The sequence below is a fragment of the Ooceraea biroi genome, chromosome 3 (assembly GCF_003672135.1).
Source record: "Ooceraea biroi isolate clonal line C1 chromosome 3, Obir_v5.4, whole genome shotgun sequence".
Classification (NCBI taxonomy): domain Eukaryota; kingdom Metazoa; phylum Arthropoda; class Insecta; order Hymenoptera; family Formicidae; genus Ooceraea; species Ooceraea biroi.
In genome coordinates, this window is record NC_039508.1 from 7,887,772 (window position 1) to 7,912,032 (window position 24,261).

At 40.4% G+C, this 24,261-nt stretch overlaps 1 protein-coding gene across 1 annotated transcript; it reads left to right on the forward strand.

Moving 5' to 3' along the window:
- LOC113561704 lies at positions 1 to 1,760 on the forward strand. Its single transcript, XM_026968596.1, has 2 exons — positions 1 to 756; positions 1,161 to 1,760. The coding sequence occupies exons 1-2, from the start codon at positions 1 to 3 to the stop codon at positions 1,758 to 1,760; spliced, it is 1,356 nt and encodes a 451-aa protein (XP_026824397.1).
- Positions 1,761 to 24,261: the final 22,501 nt, after the last annotated feature.

Sequence of the window (24,261 nt, forward strand, 5' to 3'; positions counted from 1 at the left end):
ATGTACGCATACTCACCCGCCGTGGACTGGCCGGTGGTACTCGGTATGGAGGACGTTCTCGCCGTGCGGAATCTCTACGGCGCCGCGAAGGACGAGCCGTCGACCGCGGTGCCCGCCGAACCTACGGTCGTACAAACGACTACGACGCCGGCGACTACGATGACGGCATCGCCGGAATCGCCCGATCCGTGCACCTGGCGCGACATCGACACCCTTCTCGTGCTGGGAAAGCGCTTGTTCATCACGCAAGGGCAGTACACGTGGACGATCGGCCTGGGTGGAAAGATCGTCGACAGGCCGTTCTTCCTGAGGGATTACGTTAGGTTCCTGCCAAAGACCGTCACGCGCCTGTCGGCGGCGTATCAGACGGTCAAGGGGGACCTGGTGTTCTTCGGCGATGGCTGGGTGTACATGGTATCTTATCCCACCCTCGAGTTACGCGCGTCGTGGCCGCGACGCACGACTGATCTCGGGCTTCCGCCAAACGCGGTGATCAACGCCGCGCTGAACTCGCACATGGGTCGCACCTACGTCATATACAACGATTACGCGGTACTGGAAATGGACGAATGCAACATGACGGCTCGCGGGTACCACATGCTGCAGACGGTTTTCCCGAGTATACCGTCGTTGGTGCGCACGGCCTACCGCTACACCGATGGACAGCTCTACTTCGTTCATCGCGATCGCTTCTTCGCGTACGAGTTCACCGAGACCGTGACGAGGTCCGGGGAGTTCGATCTCGACGCGATCGGCGTGACGTGTCCTAGGGAGGATATCCTACGGAGGATATCCTATGGAAATTGTAGGATCTGCTCGCTCGACTCGCTCGTTCCAACGTCGCGTTTGATTAGTCACACGCGCATTCCCATCTACGCCACACGCCTTTACATGGGAGAAGAAGGGTATATAATCAGCGTCTCGCTTGGGAATACGCCAGTCAAGCGTCCTTAATCTGAGGGGAGTAGACGCACGTCCTGTCCACTGCGCGATGTATCAAATCAAGGTACCGCTAGAGCAGATGGATAACGCCGCTCCTAGGTCAGAGGCGAATGGGAGCTCCATGAAGAAACGACGTCGCGAGTAAGTTCCGCCAATGAGTCTCCACGACCTTTTTATCAATCGTTTTTTTTATATCTAATCAGAATCTCATATCTTAGGTGGGAGACCTCACCGCGATGTCCAACGTCGACATACGGCGCATGCGGCTACTCAGCCGCAAATACAACCTCACCAGAACCGGCTACAAGTATCTGGAGCTCGGCATAGGCGTCCCTCCGACCTTGGACATGGCGACCGTGCACGTCGCAATGGGGGACACTATCGGCAAGGAGATACTGCTGAACGCCGAGATGTGGAAAGGACTGGTGGACAGTAGAGCCATCGTCTGCGACTACCTCGCGCGGGCTAACAGCGAGCACGGTCCGCCTCCACCCATTCGCCTGGACGACATGAGGGTACGCTTCGCTACCATCAACGGTCAGCCGACCATACGTCTGGACACTTCTTCGGGTCGTTTGACCCTGTCCGCGCCGACGGTTCGCTATCTGTACGTATTGCGGCACTGCGCCAAGCGCGTCATCGCCACGATGGCCAGCGTCGTCGGACGAGTCGAGGCTAAACTGCGCGCCTTCAAGTACGCCGCTGCGAGCGTCGAGGATCCTTCCGACGCCCCAAGAGCGATACGCGACAGCAAGGACTTCGACAACGACGATCTGCTCGATTGCGAACTGCTCGTCGTGGTCTTCGGCAATATCTGAGTTACGTGCTGCATACCGAAAGCTCCCACGTACGCGCATACTGTATACGTATTAGGCACAATAAATACTATATCTCTCCATTCTACTCATTATATTACACACCGCTGTATTAGCCATGCTATATTTTTATTTATCTTACTTAATATTATATGTATCCGTAGTTGATAAATTACGCATTATTATATGTAATCATACTATACGTATTAGTCGTAGAATGCAAATAAAGTCTTTTTTCCGTATCAAATTGCGTCTCTTTGTCGCGTTGAACCCGCTATCCTTCCGTGCGCGAGAAGATACAAAGATAACCGTTGCGTCTCATCCGGTGGAAAATTTAAACATAACCGCGCGACCACGAACGCGTCCGAGCGGGTTCGAGCGTGACGCGATCGTCGCCGATGTTGCGTCAGATCGCGGGATGACCGTTGAACCACATCCGGTGGAAAAATTCACGCAGATGTCCAAAAATAGAACGTCATCGAAACCGCATCGCAGCGACCGGAAAACTACACCCGGTGGAGGGAGTAACCGGAAAACCACATCCGGTGGAGGGGAAATCCAAAATGGCGTCACCCCTCCCCTCCCCTCGCCAACATTTCCCCCTCCCCTTCACCCAAATCCCCCTCCCTCCCTTTCCCTTCCCTCCCCCCTCCCCCCTCGTTGCCCCTGCGTTAGAACCGGCCCTGTATACCTACTTATACGCGCTATTAGAGTACATTCTGAAAGTGGCTTCCATTGACTTCCTGACAGTATGCCAATCTTTGATAGAACGCAGAAATAGCTCTACGATTATATTCAGTAGGTATTAAAGCTGCTTCATCCCTTATCCGCTGCCTCAATTCTTGGATGCTTTGAGGTTTTGTTTCGTAAACTTTACTCTTCAGGTAACCTTAAAAGTAATAATCAAGAGGACTTAGATCTGGTGACCGAGGTGGCCAATTTTCTCCTCCCTCATTTTGGTTCCTTCTTCTTCCTATCCATCATCGTGGGAAAGCCTCATTTAAAATTCGATGTGGTCCTGCACCAAAATGAGGCGGAGCTCCATCATGTTGAAACCATATTTGCTCGAAGTTATTCGGAAAAATATTTTGTATGGCTGGAATTATTTGATCTAGAAGTAATTCCTTGTACATTTGAGCATTAAGATTTCCCTCCAAAAAAACGGCCCTATCAAATAAGTATCTATCATGCCACACCATACATTTACTTTTTGTGGGTATTGCGTGTGAGTTTCCCGCATCCAATTTGGATTTTCATCTGACCAGAAGCGAACATTTTGATTATTAACCTCTCATGTCAACGTAAAGGTTGCCTCGTCTGTGAAAACAAGTTGATAAAGAAAGTTGGGCGAGGCATCTATTAGCTCCATCATTCTTGCACAGAAATGCAAACAAAGCTCATTATCTCCATCTTACAACTCTTGAACATACTGCAGTTTGTATGGATGTAATTTATTTTTTCATATAATTCTGTGGCTGGACCTGGGAGCAATGTCGTGAACTTGAGCTGCTCTACTAAGAGACATATGGGGATTTTCAATAAAACTCTGCAGAACATCAAGTTGTTTATTCTCATTACTTGCAGATAATCACCTGCCTGATCTAGAGCGATTATTTACACTATCAGTTTCTTGAAAACGCTGTATTGTTTTCGAAACAGTGGATTTATTAATTTGACGATTCGGAAAAGTCTCATTAAATAATCCAACTACTTCAGTTAACGATCATTCATTATCACCCCATCCGCGCATCATGAGGATAGTGATTCTTTCACGTTCCGACAATTCGTTAGCCATTTTTTTAGTCAAACGATTAATATTTAATTTATTAATATCCAACCTAAGCTGACAAAAGTTCTCAGCAGAAGCGGAGAGTGCTCTGCTCTGAACGCTATCACCCTATCTGAATTATTATGCGAGAGAAAATAACACTCTACACCATGGCGTTTGCATTTTATACCCCGTGGGAATATCGATAAGGGAGTCAGGGGAGGGGGAGCGAAAGGGCAGTGAAAGGGGAGGGGAAGAGAGGGCAATTGGAGGATAAGGGTAGGGAAAGGGTAGGGGAAGAGAGGGCAATTGGATCGTTGGAAGCTTCTATTGGACTCTCAGGAAGGAATTCAGTTCCTCCTGATTATTACTTTTAGATAATGCTAATGCCGGCGAGTAACTTTCAAGCTCCATAACTCGAAAAGTACTTTATGAAAAAAGGCTATATTATAGTGTTTTGGAAAGCTCTCGAGATAAGCTACAAAAACATGCAATACAAAATGGGGATTTCCATTTAAGAAATTGAAGATGACCTTCATGTGAACTTGACAACACTCTTCAAGGTCATACTGATATTGCTGTGTAATGCACTATTTGAAACCATACATCTTTTGTCGGAAGCAATTTTCTCTAAAATGCATAGTCTTCGTAAAATTTAGGGGTTTCCATACTTTTGCCGGACCCTGTATAATATCTTCGAGCATATAACAATACAGATAAACATTCGCCATATATATTAAACACATACAAAATATCAGTTGAGAAATAAGCAAGAAAAATATAAATGTATGTAATATCGCAAAGTCACAAGAAAGAAATAAAAGAACCAATTTTTTGTTGAAACAAAATTAAAGCATCTACTGGCAATACGTATCTTATAATTCAAAGATAAAAAATTCAACTCAAAAAAGATATTTCTACTTATCCAATGATTCCTATGACTTCCAGAGTACTTAGTCGATTTGTGCACAAATCCGCTCACCGTGTGAAATTTTTCCCGTGTGGATCCACCGCTTTATTCAGTCGTTCACATTATCCGCACGCACGTTTGGTCGCTTCGACGGCTCGCGAGAGTGTCGCCATGCGTCTCGACGTGCCGAAATCTTTTCTTTTTCTGGATCTTTCCCGTGATATTTAGGGCAGAATTAGCGCGAAATTTAATTCAAAACTATGTAGACTAGTTTTACTTTCTGAACAAAAACTATTAAACTTCTTTTGTTAATAACTTTGTGACCGTTGGATATGTGTATCCGCGCGGATGGCTCTCGGGAAGCCAAGGTCCAGACGGCGGGTACTGTCAAGTGAAGTAGGTGGTATTTCCAAGACACCGTTTATTGATGACTTATTCCTACTCTAATATACATACAATTACATATACAATTATATACAATTCCCTACGCTAATATGTACAGAACTCTCTCTCTATATTCGCTAATATAATATTGAACAACGTTGGACTCAGTGGACATCCCTGCCTTACTCCCTTTGCAGTCCAAAATCTGTCTCCGTATCTCTCTCCCACCCTCACCACTTCTTGTCTCCCCATAAAGGAGGATGGTAAAAAAGTGCCGATTTCTGCCCAAAAAGGTTTAAGTAAAAGGGATATTGTTTTTTATAGATTTTGACCTCTTGAATACGATAAAACAATTGAAAAGTGTGTGGGCATTAGGGAACACCTTGAAAATTGAGCTTGAAGATGGTATATTCAGAAATTCGGATGATGTATGGAGTCACAACAAAATACGTCTGTGTAAATTTTTTGAGAAAAGGGGACAGGGGGAAAAGGAGATGTATTTGTAATAATCAGTGATCAGTGATCAGTAAAAGTACAAAACAAAAAAATAGAAGAATGGACCCAACATCTCGTCGCATCCTCCTTGCGGTTCCGGGTTCGGCAGAGAATGAGATTATCTCTTCTTTCCTCGCACTCAGTTACTTACGCTTTCGCTCACAAATACACACAAAACATATTTTTATTTCAAGTAAATTATCACCGCGTTTTCCTGGCAATGTCTAATACGGCGGGAGAAGTGAACTGGAGAGGAAAAGGGGAAGGACCGAGACGAAGAGGGCGGAGAAATGCGGGTGGAAGAAATGGAATGGGACGGAGAGATAGAACCAGACCTGGGGAGTATTGGAGAAGGGGAGTTGGTATAGGGGATGTAGCAGTATGATGACGGTGAAATAGGAGAAGGAGACCTAGGAAATTGAAGAGATGACAAGGATGAAGGGGACGAGTAAGAAGAAGAGGAAGAGGATGAAGAAGATGAGGAAGAGGACGAAAAAGAATTCGGTGATGAAGGTCGGTTAGGGGAGTTGAGAATTCGGATAGACGCAGAAGAAGAAGACGAGCGAGAAGGGGAATCAACTATGCAGACCGAAAGTGATGAATGTCGGGTAGGTGAATCGATGATTACAGCGGACGATCTAGGATTCTAGAAGATAAAGCGGGAGAGGGGGACCGCGGAATGACCTCGGTGGCGTTGTTCCATTTTCGGGGCGGTTCGCCCCCAGATGATCGTTTGTATCCTCGGACGGATAGAATTATTTGTATTAGCTGCATGCCAACAATTCGTTGGACATAATGCAGTTATTTACTTCCTTACCCCCACCTACCCAACTACGCGCTAACATATCGTTAGACTTTATAACGTAGTAACTTCTTTTCCCGGAACGAAACAATTAGAAATAAGACTCAATAATTAATGAAGCGCGGTGATAATTTACTTGAATTGAACTGCCTGGCGAATAATTTCTAATCTTGATATTTTTATTTCCCTCTGCCTCCTTCCTTTCAAAAAACTCATACGGACGTATTTTGTGGCTCCATATATCATCCGAATTTCTAAATATACCATATTTAAACTCAATTTTCAAGGTGTTCCCTAACGTTCACACACTTTTCAATTATTTTATCGTATTCAGGAGGTCAAAATCTATAAAAAAAGCACTATCCCTTTTACTTACACCTTTTTGGGCAGAAATCGGCACTTTATTAACATCCTCCTTTCATTATGCATTTTCTCAACCTTCCACTTACTCTAATCTCTTCCAAGCAATCACCCATTATTCCCCTGTTTACTGAGTCAAACGACGCTCTTAATCCTCAAACGTGCCACTACTTCCTTCCCACTTCCTTTTCTGTTGAGGAGTATACGTGTATTACATTTGCAGCGAGTTGATAGATGGCTATAGTGTCTAGATAACGCAAGCGCTTTATGGTGTCATAACAGTAAGGGTGTGTGATTGATAGAAACAATGTGCAATTTACTGCGTCTTTTGTTAATGTATTTTACACGAATATTACACGAAAAATATATGTATTATACATACAAATATTGAACTTGTCTAATCCACTGCGACCCAACAGACTATAGAAGTTCATAACACTCTCTATACCAAAGTTTAAAGTATATTATTATCTATCACTCCTCTCCTTTTTCCCCTATCGTATTCAGGAGGTCAAAATCTATAAAAAACACTATCTCTTTTACTTACACCTTTTTAGGCAGAAATCGGCACTTTATTAACATCCTCCTTTCATTATGCATTTTCTCAACCTTCCACCTGACTCTCCCTGAGAATCCCGCCTGACTCTCCGGAATCATCCTCTTCTCCTCCACTTCCTACCTTAGCCTATTTACCAGAACCATCGCATACACTTTATATGCTGTTGGCGTTAGTGTAATCCCTCTATAATCTTCCACCTTCCTCGCCGTGCTCTTTTTAGCAATCGGAACTATTATCTCCTTCCATTTTACCGGAAATCCTTCTCCTCTCTATACCTTCCTACACATCTCCCAAAACGTTTGCTTTAAACCTCTTTCCCTCCATATCCAAACTTCATTCTGTATTCCATCCTTCTCTGCCTTCCCCTTTTTCAACCTCTTTATCACCATCCATACTTCTGCCCATTCTATGCCTCCTTCCTCTTCCTCTCCCCCTTCTTCTCTCCCCTCCTCCACTTCCTCCTCTCTCTTCTCCCTCCTAATCTAATCCTTTTTTCCATTATTCCCAACATCTCCGCAAAATATTCATTATATATCCCATTCTTCTTTTCCTCTCTATTTACTTCTATTTTCCCCCTGCCTTCTTTATTTTTCATTTCCTACACTTGCTTTTGCGTCCTCGCTTCTCTCGCTTCCCTTAACAATTACTCCCTCTTCTTCTCTTTCTTCCTTTCACATAATTTCCTATACTTCTTCTTTCCCTCCTTATACTTCTCTTTACTCTTTCTACCTCTTTTCCACTTCTTCAACAATCCTTGCACCTCCCTCTTCTTCCTCTTATATTCTCCATCTCACCACCCTCCACCCTTGCCTCCACCTACCTACCTTCTTTTTCTTCTCACTTCCTTATTTATCTTTTTTTATTAATTCCCATAGCTCCTCGTCTATCTTTCCTTCTCCTATTCTTACATTTTCTGTCCTCTTCCTAAATTCCTCTCTGGCCTCCTCCGATCCGATCTTTCTGCCCATTTGCTCTTTTCCCTCTCCCTTCCTTTCTTATAATCCTCCTTCTCTTTATCTATTCATACCGTCACTGATTGATGATTCGACTCTATCTCCCCTCCCACCTCCACTTTTATTACTCTTTCCCATGCCTTCCTATCTCCTATTATATAATCGATCACTGATTCCCTCCTTTCCCCCACAAAAGTGATCTCCCCTTCCTCATCTCTCTTTTAGAATTCCCTTTCGTTATTTCCCATTCTTCTTCCTCCATCTGATTAACTCCTTCTCCTTCTTATTTACTATCTTAACCTTCGATCTCCTTTCTCTCCTCTCCTGTCCATCCTCCAACGCTCCTTTCTCGTCCGTTCTTGCATTAAAATCTATTATCCACCTCTCTTCTCTCTCTCCCTCCTCCTTTATTCTTTCCCCATTACCTCCTCTATCCTTCTCCTAATATATACCATCCCGATTTTCCATTTCTCCCTTTTTCATCTCATCTTTGTTATTAACAATCCCTCCTCTTCCTTTCCATCTAATCCCTTCCTAATTCCCATCATTATTCCTCCCATCACTCTTTCCCTCTTTCCCTCCCTCCTTGCCCCCTTGTATCCTCTAATTAAACTCTTTTGTTCTCTATCCTCTTCCATTCTTCTTTCTCCAGTCATGTCTTCACTACATCCTATTGCGTGATTCTTTCCCAAAAATTTTCATTTTTTCCCTTTACTCCCACCATATTCCAAAACTGCACCCTTAAACTGCTTTTTCTCCCTCTGTCCTAGAGTCCTATATAATAAGAGAAGCGCAATCGTTACCCACTCCATGCTTCCCATGGTCGCCATGTTGGGCCCGCAGCTGTCTATTTGTATACAACGTAGCTTATGTATGTATCTGGTCCATTTAGTTATTCTCAATAGAAATAGTACAGGTTATGGTATGATATAACTTTAACTTGTACAACATGTACAGGGTGTCCCAGACTTACCGTATCACCGCTTCAGGGTAGACTTCTGAGGTCATTCTGAGACGAAAGTACCTCTTGCAAAATGTTGAGAGTGGCGTAGTTTCAGCGCTATAATGAATTGAAGATATCCTATTCCTGTACAGATTTTTCCCGCGTTCAGTGACGGCGAATCGAAGGGATCCCACACATCGCGCATCGATCAATTCCGATCTTAATTTTTCGTGGTATTTTCGCGCGTTACTGTCCGACTTTCTGCGACAATCGGCAGTATGACCGACAAGAAAAGACGGATTGATCGCTTACTATATTGCACGAAATCGCGATACACGCGGAACTGTCAAAACATACGTGAACTGCGGCGCGCTTCCACGACAGAAAACCAGCTATCCCTGAACGCGGGAAAATTCTGTACATGGATATCTTCAACCCCTTATAGCGCCAAAACTACGCCACCCTCGACATTTTATCAGAGGAACTTTCGTCTTGGAATGACATCAGGAGTCTATTACCGTATCACTCTGAACCAGTAAGTATACGGTAAGTCTACTTTGTTAAAATAAGTATACGGTAAGTATACGGTAAGTCTGGGACACCCTTTATATCTAAGATGTTTCAAAAATGTCTCAGGGATATCTAAAATATATATTTTTTTAAGAAAATAACATTACAAATATATTTTTTTCTCACTTATGGTACACCAGTTGCAGTTAGTGTGCCCATAGGATCACTACGGGACCAACATGGCGGTCAGCCAATCAGCAAGTGAGACTCCGATTGCGCTTCTCTTATTATTTAGGACTCTACTCTGTCCTATTCCCGCTCCATCCTTCTTTTCTTCGCCTTCCCCTTCTTTCCCCTTCTTTTCGTTCCTCTCTTCCCTCCCTCTCTACTTTCCCAATTCACTGCTCCTCTCCCTCCTCTCCCCCTCCCCCTCTCCATATTCCCCTCTCTACCTTCTTCCCTCTTCTCTTTTCTTTTCCTATCTACAATTCTTTCTCTTCATTCCAGCTCCACCATTTCCCTTCTATTCAAATTCTCGCATACTTTACGCGCTTTATGTGCTCCGTTCCTCCCCTCCTCCTCTTCAGCTTCCATTGCATCCTCCTCTCCTTCATCGTCAGATCATCCTCTATCCTTTCCAATCGTCCTTTTAACGCACTTTTTTCTTCATCACCTCCCTCTTCCCCTTTGAATCCTTTAACTTCACGAATACCATCTTCCTTCCTTTTCCATTTCTCAATTCTATCTCCCTCATTTCCTCTAACTCTGCCTCCGCACTTGTCTCCTTCTATATCTTCTCCACCGCCTCCTTTCTTTCTTCTTTCGCTTCTACTCCTCCCACTATCACATTTCTCCTCCTCTTTTTCCTCTTATCAATTTCCCTCCATCTCTCCAACTTTTTCACCGACTCATTCCTCTCTTTTCCCACTCCTGTCTCCTCACTATCCTTTTCCTTCCCTTCTCTTTTTTCAATATTTTCTATCTTCCTCCTCAACTTCTCTATTTCTTCTTTTAATCCCTCCCTTTCCCTTCTCTCTTAGTTGTCTTATCTTTCTCATCATCTTATTGATCATCTCCATTATCTGATCTTTTCGCTCCGACCATCTCTCCGTCAACCTGCTTCTTTTGAAAATTTCCTCCTTCTTCTTTCTTTCCTTTTCTGTATCCTTTTCCTCTCTTTTCCTCTTAAAATAATAATCCATACTCCATAAACTACACGTACTCATGCTTCTTTCTCTCTCCTTACTATCCGTTTTACTCACTTTCCCTTCCCTTTTACTTCCCCTTTTCGATACCTCCATTCTTCTTCTCTCTTTCTATCTACCTATTTCTTCCTTCTTATCTCTCCTCTCTTTCCCCCTCTCTCTCTATCCTCCTAATTCTAATTATCTCTCTCTCCTCCTAAATCTGGTACTCTTTCTACTTCCTCTCCTTCCCTATCTCTGATGACGTTACCTGTCCTGCTCCCTGACTCTCCTAACTATCCGGCTTCTCCTCTACGTTACCACTAATTTATGCCTAAACCTCTTATGCTACCTAACCTCTCTATTCCAACACTTATTCTTTCCTCAATTTCTTACCTACTACACTCTCTTTCCTTCTTCCCACAGTTCTCCTTCCTCTATTATATCTCCTCTTTCACCTCCTCTATTCCCTCTTCCTCCTCTCAGCCTCTCTCCTCCTCAATTTCCTATTTTTTCTATCTCTCGCACTCCGAACTTCCTTACGCTTTCGCTCCTGTCACGGAAGTCCAATGTAACCTTTAAATAAAAATATTTAATTTCCTTGTAATAAAAATTTTTATAATGAAAGAAAGCTAATTTAATAGTATTCATGCGTTGTACAGAGAATATACTAAATACAAGCACCAACGGCCGACTAGAGCATCCAGCTGTTTGGTCACGGCCGCGGCCTATCGGATGTATGGAGAGAGAGGACTGACAAAGAGAAGGCCTTACGACAGCCATTGAAGCTTATTCTAGGTGTAGAGAGAAGAAGTAAACGAAATAGCTGAGTACTTTTACTGGGTATCAATTTTCAAAGCGATCTTTGATAGCAAGCAGTAATCGGTCGTTAGCACTCGCATTTGATATATTCTCCCATGACGCATGAATTATTTTAACGCGAAACATATTGCGATGTGTACAGTGCCCGTCAATGTATATATTTATTAAAATTAAAAGCAACTTATTCTTTTCATTGAAAAGAAAATTATGCGTATCTGAGTGTCCCATTGTCGAAAAATTTGGTGGTTCTGAAAAGAACGGTTTGGTAGTTCTGAAAAGAACTTTAAAAACTGTTGGATTACGAGATTGACCACCCGTGGCGCTGTACACCGACGACATCTTTTGCAACCTTTTTGTTTGTTATTCTCTCTAATAGTTGTTACAACTCGTGGTTCAATAGACACGTAAAAGTAACGTTATAATAATCTTTTGTTTGTACATCATTAAAAGTGCTATATTGCAATTTCTGCATTGTTATTGTGTGCACTGATAATCCCTGCGTATTCTCTGGTATAAGGACTACAGATATTGATACGGCCTACAAAAACTACTGAATTACTGACCAATTCAGTAGTCAGTCCAATTGCTTTTAATTTTAATAAATGACCTATTAATCTTTTCCCGTCTTCTTATACATATTTCTTTTTATATAAGTTATATTATATTTATATTTTATTATAGTTCTTATTATTCTATATCACTGCTAAATTATATCCCTTCCGATGTGCACCCTTCCAAAGTGCACGCGCGTTTATCATTATCGATCTTATCGACTCTAACAAGGGAACGTTTCCAGTTATTTCATCGTTTTAGATTCAAACTGTGCAGAAATGCAGAAATGTTGTGGGTGATGCCAGTAGCATATTCTGCAAGTTACAGCCCCTATCTTTGCGTTCAAAAAATGGCGGTATAAAAACCTTCCCATGCGGAGTGTCCCAAAAAGCTGGAAACGGTCGAATATTTCATAAGCATTGCATTTCAGAAAAAAATGTTTCAGACAAAAGTTGTAAGGTTTTAAAAAGCGCATTCAGTGGCAATATGAGTGTGACCGTGGGTAGTGTTACCACGGTCAGACCAAGATGAACTTAATTTTTTTAATGAAAACTCCTATTTTTTATTATATTATCTTTTTCTACTAATTAATTTGAACAACTTTTGTCTGAAACATTTTTTTTGGATTTTCTGTGTTTAATTTTTTTTATTTTCTGTTTAAATTTTTTTTATTCTTCTGTTTTAATTTTTTTATTTTTCTGTTTTAAATTTTATTATTCTTTTAATTTAATTTTCTGCATTTTTATGTTTTTAAATAATTTTGAGTTAATGATAACATGTGCGATTCGAAAAATGTTCAAGATACAAAAATTGATTGCAGTGGGCACAACTAATAAAAACTGTTTTTTCACATCGACAACAACTTTCGAATGTGCTTTTATAATTAATGCAAATTTCTCTTACATTTTGAAATTTACCAGGATCAGTGACATTGTAACCACTTTTGAACCAAGCATATTGTATCATTGGTATAAAAACATTTGCTGCTACCTGATTGTGTATAAGTGAATGAATGTTCAAAATAAAATCTCTGTTATGACTGATCCTGGTAAATTTCAAAATGTAAAAGGAATTTGCATTAATTATAAAAGCATATTCGAAAGTTGTTGTCGATGTGAAAAAACAGTTTTTATTAGTTGCGCCCACTGCAATCAATTTTTGTGTCTTGAACATTTTTCGAATCGCACATGTTATCATTAACTCAAAATTATTTAAAAACATAAAAATGCAGAAAATTAAATTAAAAGAATAATAAAATTTAAAACAGAAAAATAAAAAAATTAAAACAGGAAAATAAAAAACAATTAAACAGAAAATAAAAAAAAGTAAAAACAGAAAATCCAAAAAACTTTCAGACAAAAGTTGTTCAAATTAATTAGTAGTAAAATATAACATAATAGAAAGTAGGAGTTTTCGTTAAAAAAATTAAGTTCACCTTGGTAACACTACCCATGGTCACACTCATATTGCCACTGTATGCGCTTTTTAAAACCTTACAACTTTTGTCTGAAACATTTTTTTCTGAAATGCAATGCTTATGAAATATTCGACCGTTTCCAGCTTTTTGGGACACCCTGCATGGGAAGGTATTTATACCGCCATTTTTTTAACGCAAAGATAGGAGCTGTAACTTGCAGAATATGCTACTAGTATCACCCACAACATTTCTGTATACAGTTTGAATCTAAAACGATGAAACAGCTGGAAACGTTCCCTTGTAAGAGGAAACCAGGCCGATTAGGGTTACTTAGGACTACTGCACGACTCATCGATTCATTGATGGGCACTGTGTACAATGAATCATGACGTATTCAAGAAACGGTTAGGCACTTCCTAGAAATATGATATTCAATTTAAAAATCAGCGGGTTTTATAATATATCAAGTGCTTCTCTCCTCCTCTATTCTTCCGCAATTATCTTTTTTAGTTGTCTGATAGGACAAAATCATAAAAGATAATAAAGATTATATTGAATATTAGACTTGTATTTGATCTTTTGTGAATAAACTTTGACCTTTATGAAAATAGACGTCGAATTATAATTTGCACATATAATATTTCAGAAAATGTAATATGAAATATTAAATATGAAATATTTTAAATATATTATTAACGTATAAAATTAGATCTTACTTACTTTTCAGCTACATGATTTCCTATCCAGTCAGACGCATTAGTCATTATGCTGAATAATTGTTTCAAATACTGCCTGTTACATAATATAGTTGCGTTTTTCGAATGATGTTGTAATAACGGATAATTCATTTTGCATAGAAATAAGCTATTACTGCAATTATTAATCTCTACAGCAAATATTTTCCATACCTGCATGAATAGTATTAATGCAAGAAATATTTCATTATTTCATGATTAGATTATAAAGTTTAGTGTCTAATATGTATATGTTACGAGTAAAGTCCGCAAGGTGTACAGAGTCGGCATTGCCTGGGCAATGTCAACATTGCCCAACGCTGCTAGGCACAGCCCGCAGAAATGATTGATTAACTGACATTGCCCGGTTTTATGGAGGCAATGTTGGCAACTATTATTTCTTTGCGAACCTTCAGAAGGTTTTAGTCGGCGGTCATTATTTATTACAAAGTTATTAACAAAAAATGTTTAATGATTAGTAAGTGATTCCGCATGGGTTCGACGAGGTCCGTGTCTTGGACATTCTACGCCAACCGGGGTTCACCGCGGGCGAGGTAGTCCCCCTAAAGTTTGTTTATATTTTTTCGGCATTTCGTGCAGGTGGAGGGGCTTCGCCTTCGGCATTGGTTCAACGACGTGAAAAGTCAAAAACATAGACCTCTTTGAACTCATGTGGAATCGTATTGACAGTGACTCGGCAGTGTGTACGTGGGGCGAGTAATGCAGGTGGAGGGTGTTTCGCCGAAGGCCTCCCCCCGCCGAAAAAAATATAAACAAACTTCAGGGGGACTACCTCGCCCGCGGTGGACCCCGATTGGCGTAGAATGTTCAAAACACAGACCTCATCGAACCCATGAGGAATCACTTACTAATCATTAAACAGTTTTTGTTAACAATTTTGTAATAAACAATGACTGCCGGCTGAAACCTTTTGCAGATTACTTACTTTTGCAGTACTTTAGTAATGTCAACTTTGCCCACATAAAACCGGGCAATGTTGACATTACCCGGGCAATGCCGACTCTGTACACCTTGCGGACTTCGCCCGTAACATATACACGCACGCAGGCACACAATATGAGCCATTCACAAAGCGCTAAAAGGAAGTGCGCATGCAGAAGAGCTGAATCAAAACATTCCTCATTGTCTTTTTCGATTCGAAAGGAATTAGTCGAAAAGTTAAACGATGATTTTATTATTTCGGTGTTCAGAATCGTTTGTGAAACAGGATTCTTTGAATTCGGTTTGAATACCACGAACAAGGGTCTTGCTTGCTTTTGCACAATAATGTAATGATGTTTACACATGATGTAGACAGGATTGTACGTAATTTATTGGCTAAAAAAAACATCGCAGTGTTGCTCGAATATCACTAGTGTTTCTGATTTGGCTCTGTGTGCCTTCTGGCTATTTTCAGACCTGAATTTGACAACAAAAGGGAAATGTTACGATATTATTCAAGATATCCAAAGGGATAACGATCGCAGTTTTGGAGGTGATTGTGGAATGCAGTGCTTGTATTGCAAATGGAATGCAGTGCTTGTATTGTAAAATTTTTTAATTGCTTGCGGAGTTCTATTGACTCAGAAGAAATGTATTTTAAATAAAAAAAATTTTTTTAAATTGAAGTGTATTTTGTCGGTACCAGTCGCACCAGAGCCTGGATAGTCGATGTATATATCAGACAATAAACGTAATAAAAAAACCAAACTATGTATTGTTCTACATATTTCTAACATCTTACATGCACATTTTTATATTATATAATTTTACATGCACATTTTTACTTTTATGTAAATTCTTTTTCTTACTTGTATCCATTTTATCAGTAATGCATGTCGTAAACACTTTTTATGCTCAAAAGATCGAAAAGCATAAATAGCTTCGATCCCTTCTTCAATGTTTTTAACTTCTTTGAATGTGCGATTAATCAAATTTTTTACTATGTTTTCCAATTTCGTCATAGAATCTCTAAATTTTTGCATATCTTTTAGCCATGCAGAGTTTGCAATATCTAGAATATTATCAAAAACCAGCTTTATGTCATCAAGAGTTTGGTAAAATAGGTCCTCTATTTGGCGATAATAGACTTCGTATTTGATGCCATTCATACCGCCTACCATCCTCACTTTATCGCATCTATAAAATTTATATTAATCAGAATTTATTGTTATGGATAATTTGAGAGTGGAAGAAGCAACATCAATTAATAACACAGATCAACAACTTTTATAACCAAGCATCAAAATAGGTGATCCCAAAGGTTTTTGGTATGCTAAAAGCGAATCCGTCGTCTAAATTTCCCCAGCCCATCAGGATTTTGAGATATCCTAACCTAAAAGTGCGAAAAAGGCCATTGTTGACCATATATGAGTTTATGTAACACAAACAGCTAATTTTTTCTCTTCATACCGTATTCAGCATCGTTCAGTACTAGTCTTACCATCTAATTTCATTTTGAATCATTGCAAAGCGATTTTTTTTCTCCAAGATATAGCACATTAAACATAAGTTAATTTTGGAACTGACAAGACTGTATACTAGAACTATATACTAAACATAGGTAGGGGATACTACGATTTCCGGAGCGCCAAGTTTTGACCGTGGATTCATCTACAGGTCATTACAAACAAAACTTAAAGAGTGGTGAAAGCGGCTATCTGGTTTGATTTAGGAGATATGGAGGTTTTTAGTTGGAATTTGAGAAATCGACAAAAATGCTTTTTTGCCAGTTGCAGACTATTTTCGCGTTATTCAGAACAATATAGGGTAAATATTGACAATAACGGAGCCCGTCCTGATGACCTTGACCTTGACATATATTATAGAGGTCCTCCTGAGTGATCTTCAAAAAGTTTTAACCGTCGCTCGTTGTTTAGTAAAAAGTTATTTAAAAAAAAGAAATTTAATGATTTTGCACGACTTTTCAACTGTCCACGCGAAGCAAGGACTTGAGTTTGACATATATTACAAGGTCACCTTCCTGAATAACCCGCACTAGGTTTCACCTGTCGCTCGTTTGTTACAAAATTATTAACAAAAAAGTTTAATGACTAGAGCATAATTTTACGATACCATATACGTTTACGAAAGAGTATATTTGATTGAATTTTAGCATTAAATCAGAAATAAGTTTGAGTTAGGTTATATTTTCCGAAACTGGAACCCCGGACACATACGATCGTTTTCAGCCCGCTTCACGGGAGGGCGGGAGGAAGGGGCTTTACTTCTCTCCCCCGCCGGAGCCAGTAAAACAGATTTCACCGTACAGATTTTGATCACCTGGTTCATGACACGGATCCCGGCGGGGGGAGGGGCATCGCCCCTCCCCCCCCCGCCCTCCCGCGAAGCGGGCTGAAAACGAGCGTATAAGTCCGGGACTCCACTTTCGAAAAATATAACCTAACCAGATTAGGTTAAGTAAGGTTAGGTTAGGTTAAATGACTTTCCTTCCTTCGTTCATATTCGTCGTTTATGTCTTTCAATATTCAAAATAACTACTATATTTTCGAAAGTTCTTTTGTTAATAACTTTTTAATAAATAATGAGCGACGGCTAAAACTTTTTATAGTCTGGAACTAGCAAAAAAACGTTTTTGTCGATTTCTCAAATTCCGAATAAAAACTTCCATATCTCCTAAGCTAAACCAGATAGCCACTTTTATCACTCTTTAAGTTTTGTTTATAATGATCTGTAGATGAAGAATCCACGGTCAAAACTTGGCGCTCCGGAAATCGTAGTCTTGCCCATAGGTATACGAAGTGGTCCAACCCATAAAACCAAAACTCATAAATTTTTTAGTTTAATCCTTTCATGCACGAATTTTTTTGCGAATTTTTATGAAACTTAAGAATTTTTTGGGTTGCTTATTATAAATGAGATGTCAGTTTTTCGAAATTCAAAATGGCGGATCCAATATGGCAAACTGGAAATTAGAAAGTTTAATTTCCATAAACTTTCCACTTCGTTCTATTGCTTACCTATGTTTCGTCTAGTACACTGTCCTATGCGCTTGTCAATTCTGAAATTAACTTTAATGTATTATATCTTGGAGAAAAGAATTGCTTCGTGATGATACAAAGTGGAATTGGAAGGTAAAGACTAGTACTGAACGATGCCGAATATGGTATTAAAAAAAAAAAATTAGCTGCTTGTGTTATGTTACGTCCAGAGACTGCACAGTTCCTTGCTTCCAAGGAATTTAGCGATATCTTTTAATTGTCGGTCAATGAGGCGACGCGTCGAGCCGGTCGCGTGCGATCAATAGGGCCCCAGTGAGGGATTAGAAGAAACGGTGACACAGCTGTGTCGGAACCGAGGAAATACCCTCACAAGAACCGCGGGTTGTGACGCACGTGTCCGGGCAGGCGCGATATTAGATCCGGATACCGAACCCTTTGGTCTTACTGATCAATTTATAAAAAAACGAGCAACAAATTCGGTCGCGCGTGACTGTAGGCTCGCGGTGTATCACTCTTCCTGGAAGAGAAATGATACAGCTGTGCCGAATCATCCCCGGGTAGATACCTCACAGGAGCCGCGAGTCCGGCCACATACGTACCGGTGCTTCCGGCTTAAAAAGAAACCATCCGTGGACGGTTTATCGCCCCATAAACCAACCGTCGATATGTGCAATTAAATTAACTAACGGCCCTTGAAAGGTGGTTTCCCGAAAACGCAGTTCCCGGAAAAGCTACCTCTTTTCCACGTCATCTCTATCGTATAAAAGGTGATGACCACTCCGGAGGGCAGCTTTTTCATTCTGTCCGTGTTCGCGAACGCAGCTCATTCATTTTTTTCGTGCTCACGAACGTACCTTGTCAGTCTTCGAAATTTGTGCAAAAGTTTTGTGAAGTGAGTGCCGGGTTTAAACACCTTGTTCCCCGAATTAATTACCACCAACTCAAAACTCGAGGTGCGATTGCCCATACACCACCACGCCATTCCAGAGCGAGCACAAGAATTTCCACCGGACGAGATTTCACTGGTTCATAACCGGGTTCAAGTTTCAGCATACACCTGCAAACAAGTGAGCATTTTTCTTTAGCTGTCACTCCTTTTTCTTTTCTCTTCCTCTTCTCTCCCTTTTGTTTTCTCGTCATCGACAACTCTCATTCACATTTCCCTCTTCAAGTCTCTTTCACCCGTTTCTAGACATTTCTCCTGGACTTATCCGGTATTCCCCTTTAAGTGTTTTCCGGCAAAAGATCACGCAGTTCGTCTCCCTCTACTGGACCATCTAGCAGCGACCAAGGGTCGTTTCCTGGGGCCCATCCAACGACGGAACCACCGCGCAAAAAGATCGCGACCGAGATCGATCCGCGGCCCCCCTCAGCGTGTTCGGCCAGTTCATCGGTCATAATATTAGATCCTTTTCGGCCTCCTTCCCCTGCCCTTTCCGTACAAACAGTTTCTTCCACTTCACATCGGGCATCCCCTGATTCTTCCGTTCAAATACTGGAACCCCTACCCCGAACACCTTCCCCGTTCTCTGTCTCTTCAAGCGTCTCTTCTTCCGCACCCTCCGTTTCTTCTTCGTGCTCCTCTTTGCGTCCTTCAACCCCTTCAACCGTCTCTTTCTCTTTATCTCCTCCTCCTTCCTCACTTACACCACCTTCATGTTATTTTTCGCTATCTGAGACTTCCTCACGAGAAAGTCTTCAAGCGTCACCTCCTAGCTCTCCCCGTTACTCTCCCTCTATTTCTCCAGCTCCCTCCTTCCTACGCTATTCGCCTGTGCAACCTGGCGATTTGCAGAATTTTTCAAATTCTCCTTCTCCTCCTCGTTCTCCGTCGCCCATCGGGGACGACGTCATAGTCGAAGAGTTCATCCAGCGTTCACTGGTAACTCTAGGAGAGCGATTCCTCCACATCTTCCCTCCAGTCACACACCCTCTACCACCTAATGCCATTGTGATAGACCCAGACTTCTTTCCCGTTCCCTCTCTCAGGGCCGCTCTTCGGGACACCGACCCAAACGTCGGGATCCCTCTGATTGTCAGGGGACACCTATATCCTATCCTTTTCCCCGCCCCACTCCTGCGCCGATAGTTTTTAAGCAATGATTAATGTTAATCCTAGAAGTAGATTTTAGAGATAGATTGGTCTCAGTAATTTTGATTTACGTATTATTATATTGGCTGAGCTGTTTTTACTTCGTTTCCCTTGAAATAGAATTTACTTGCAAAATAACCTTTAAAGGTAAAACATTTGTGTATTAAATATGTTAATTTCGTTTAGTGGATAATTTTTAATGTTAAATTTGGGCAATTGGTTGTGTTAGTCAATTTATAATTAATTACAATCCGCCAGTAAATTATGTTACCGTTTTCACAAAATACACGTTTATAAACACAAAACAACATGATCACACTATTTCTTTTTTTTCTGGCAGATGTAACTGATCTTTCAAAATTGTACGCAAACAAAATTTAAAAAATATAATGTTCATATTAACAAATTAACCGTGTACCGATCATTTTAATTCCCTCTGTTCATTTCCGCTTTCCCAGATCGTACGGGTCCTATCCCAGGTAAAAGGGATTCAGTTCCCTGACCTAAAAAGGGACCAACGGACAGACCGTTCCAGGGCTTACGGTAAAATCGACCTCCGTGGTCGTTGACCTTAACGCCGGAACAAGTGGTCAGTCCGACTCGTGCTTTGGGGCCTACCCGCCACAAGGTATGAGAGGCGTTCTGCTGCGTCCTCCCTTCGAGCTCTCCCGAGCTCTGGACGTAACAGTTACATAAACTCAAATATGGCTAAAAACGACCTTTTTCGCACTTTTAGGTTAGAATGTCTTAAAATCCTAACATGCTAGAAAAATTTAGACGATAGATTCGTTTTTAGCACACCAAATACCTTTGATCACCTATTTCGATCTTTGGTACGAAAAAGTGTTAATTTTGGAGACCTGTGTAATTCAACAGGCTATTTAATCCAAAATACACTACTCACAAAAATTAGAGGAACACCAAACTTTTCTTAAAAAATAGGCAAACTTCAAGCACCTGAACTTTGTTAAAAATGAATGAAATTTAAATTAAAAAAAAGGATTTTAAAGCTTGAAACTTCTACTTTCGAACGGTTGCCTTGAGTTTAAATTTCTGTGACGTTTGGTAATTTTTGCATACAAAAAACTGCGAACTGGACAAAATAAGAAATTTTCTTTTCACTTTGAAGGTCTGTCACGTATTAAAAACAATTCTGCGAACATTCTCGACTTTTTATTGTAAAAGATTGAAGTTTTCCCTACAAAACGCTTTTTTTTATTTTTCTACGAGTTTTTGTTACTGAGTTATCGCCGATTAAATAAAAATTGGCATTGTTTACTTTGATTGCTCATAACTCCGGTAAAAATCATCGCACAGCAATTTAAAAAACAGATTCTTAAAGCTGAAACTTTGCTCTATTGAACGGTATACTTGCCCAAATTTTTTCGAACACATGTAACCATGCTGAAAATGGATGAATATAACGTAAAAACAAATAATTTTTCACTTTGTCATTTTGACCTTAAAAACAATCGTACAGAATGACAAAAAAATTTGTTCTTCACATTTTTTTATACTTTTCAATACCATGAATTTGACAAAAATTTGCCGAATAGCTATAAGATTTTTTTCATGGTGGCCACTGTGGTTTTATGGGACAAAACTAAGAAATTGCTAAATTTCAGTAAGATAAAATGGAAAATAATGTTAATTAATGTTAAAAAATTGATTTCTAGCGCACTACATTAATCTTTATTAAGTCAGCAATAACAAAGTACACACTTTTCTACCAAAAGTTGAAAAAATTTGTGAACCGCCGGCGTTAGTTTTATCCAAAGCGTACCACGTGGAGATCGCACGGTCGGATTTACGCTTCGTTTTGTGTGTGTGTTCGTGTGTGTGTGTACGTGCGTGTGTGTACGTATGTATTATGTGGAGTGTATCAGTGATTAATGCAAGATGGAGTGATTAACGCTAAAAAGAATTTAATAACGTGTATTTCCGCCTCTATTCAAAATGACTGCTCGCAATCGATTTCGCATATTGATGCAACGACGTATTGCTCTTTGAGGGATTCGCTGCCAAGTTCGGCAAAGAACTGTGACAAGCGAAGCCAAATCGACGATGTTGGGATAGTTTTCGCGTACTTGGCGCTCTAACATATCCCAAACATGCTCGATTGGATTCAAATCGGGACTCATTGGCGGATGCAATAATGTATCGATTTGATGATTTCTCAGAAACTGTTGGGTGTAACGAGCAGTGTGCGGTCGTGCGTTGTCATGCACTAGGCGAAACCGTTCACCAATTCGATTTCTAATTGGTAGAACATATGGCTCTAGTATTTCATGAACATATCGTCTAAAAGTTAATCCTGGTGGAGGGATAATTACAAGAGGTGTTCGTGAAAATCGAGATATTCCTGCCCATATCATTACAGAACCACCATGAAAAGCTCGAACCGGTCTGTTGCAGTTTTCGGAATAGCGTTCTCCTTGACGTCGCTAAACTCGGGTTCGTTTGTCATTGCCAAAAAGGCAAAATCTAGACTCATCCTTAAACAGTACAGAATTCCATTGCCTAGGTCGCCTACTGACTAAAGAATGAGCATAATATAATCGTAGGCGACGATGACGATGGGTAAGGTATGGAACTTGCACTGGTCGACGAGCGTGCAATCCCGCTTCTCTCAAACGATTTCTTATCGTTGAAGCCGAAATCGGATGCTGTCGACCATAATTAATATCGCCGGCAATTCTACGTGCGCATACAAAGCGATTCTGTGTAACTTGCCGGACGATGATTCGATCTTCCCGAGCGCTTGTTTCACGAGAACGGCCCTGACCCGGCCGTTTGTAGTATAAGCCAGTCTCTCGAAACCGGGAATAAATCCGATTAATGACGGACGGACTTACTCCAAACTGGTTGGCAACGTACCGTTGACTGTGATTCTCCTGTAGGAGAGTCACAATACGAGCACATTCTGTCTCAAATAAATGACGCATAGGCATCGTAAAAGAACAACGAGCAGAAAACGGAAGTAGGAGAAAATAGAATAGATAAAAGAAAAGAAGAAATGTAAAAATAAGTAAAGGAATAAGTAAAAACCTTAACTAGTGATATATCAGACAGTATCAAAAATCGCCAATAGAATAACTCTGAACAGCTCAGTATACGTATGCGTATGTAAGCATAAGCACATGTGAGTACTAATGCGCGATCTTAAGTAATGTAGCTGTACTCTTTCACTTACGAGAAACGTCTTACGTCTTGTCACCGCCTAGCGGCAAGACGTTCCACTATTTGCGTGCAATCCGTGAGCGCTCACATACACGCACGCACACACAAAACGAAGCGTAAATCCGACCGTGCGACCTCCGCGTGGTACGCTTTGGATAAAACTAACGTCAGCGGTTCACAAATTTTTTCAACTTTTGGTAGAAAAGTGTGTACTTTGTTATTGCTGACTTAATAAAGATTAATGTAGTGCGCTAGAAATCAATTTTTTAACATTAATTAACATTATTTTCCATTTTATCTTACTGAAATTTAGCAATTTCTTAGTTTTGTCCCATAAAACCACAGTGGCCACCATGAAAAAAATCTTATAGCTATTCGGCAAATTTTTGTCAAATTCAAGATATTGAAAAGTATAAAAAAATGTGAAGAACAAATTTTTTTGTCATTCTGTACGATTGTTTTTAAGGTCAAAATGACAAAGTGAAAAATCATTCATTTTTACGTTATATTCATCCATTTTCAGCATGGTTACATGTTTTCGAAAAAATTTGGACAAGTATACCGTTCAATAGAGCAAAGTTTCAGCTTTAAGAATCTGTTTTTTAAATTGCTGTGCGATGATTTTTACCGGAGTTATGAGCAATTAAAGTAAACAATGCCAATTTTTATTTAATCAGCGATAACTCAGTAACAAAAACTCGTAGAAAAATAAAAAAAAGCGTTTTGTAGGGAAAACTTCAATCTTTTACAATAAAAAGTCGAGAATGTTCGCAGAATTGTTTTTAATACGTGACAGACCTTCAAAGTGAAAAGAAAATTTCTTATTTTGTCCAGTTCGCAGTTTTTTGTATGTAAAAATTACCAAACGTCACAGAAA

Coding starts and splice junctions, on each gene's coding strand:
- LOC113561704 (XM_026968596.1), top strand. CDS start 1: ATGTACGCATACTCACCCGCCGTGGACTGGCCGGTGGTACTCGGTATG. Junction 757..1,160: donor TCGATCTCGACGCGATCGGC/GTGACGTGTCCT, acceptor CTCATATCTTAG/GTGGGAGACCTCACCGCGAT.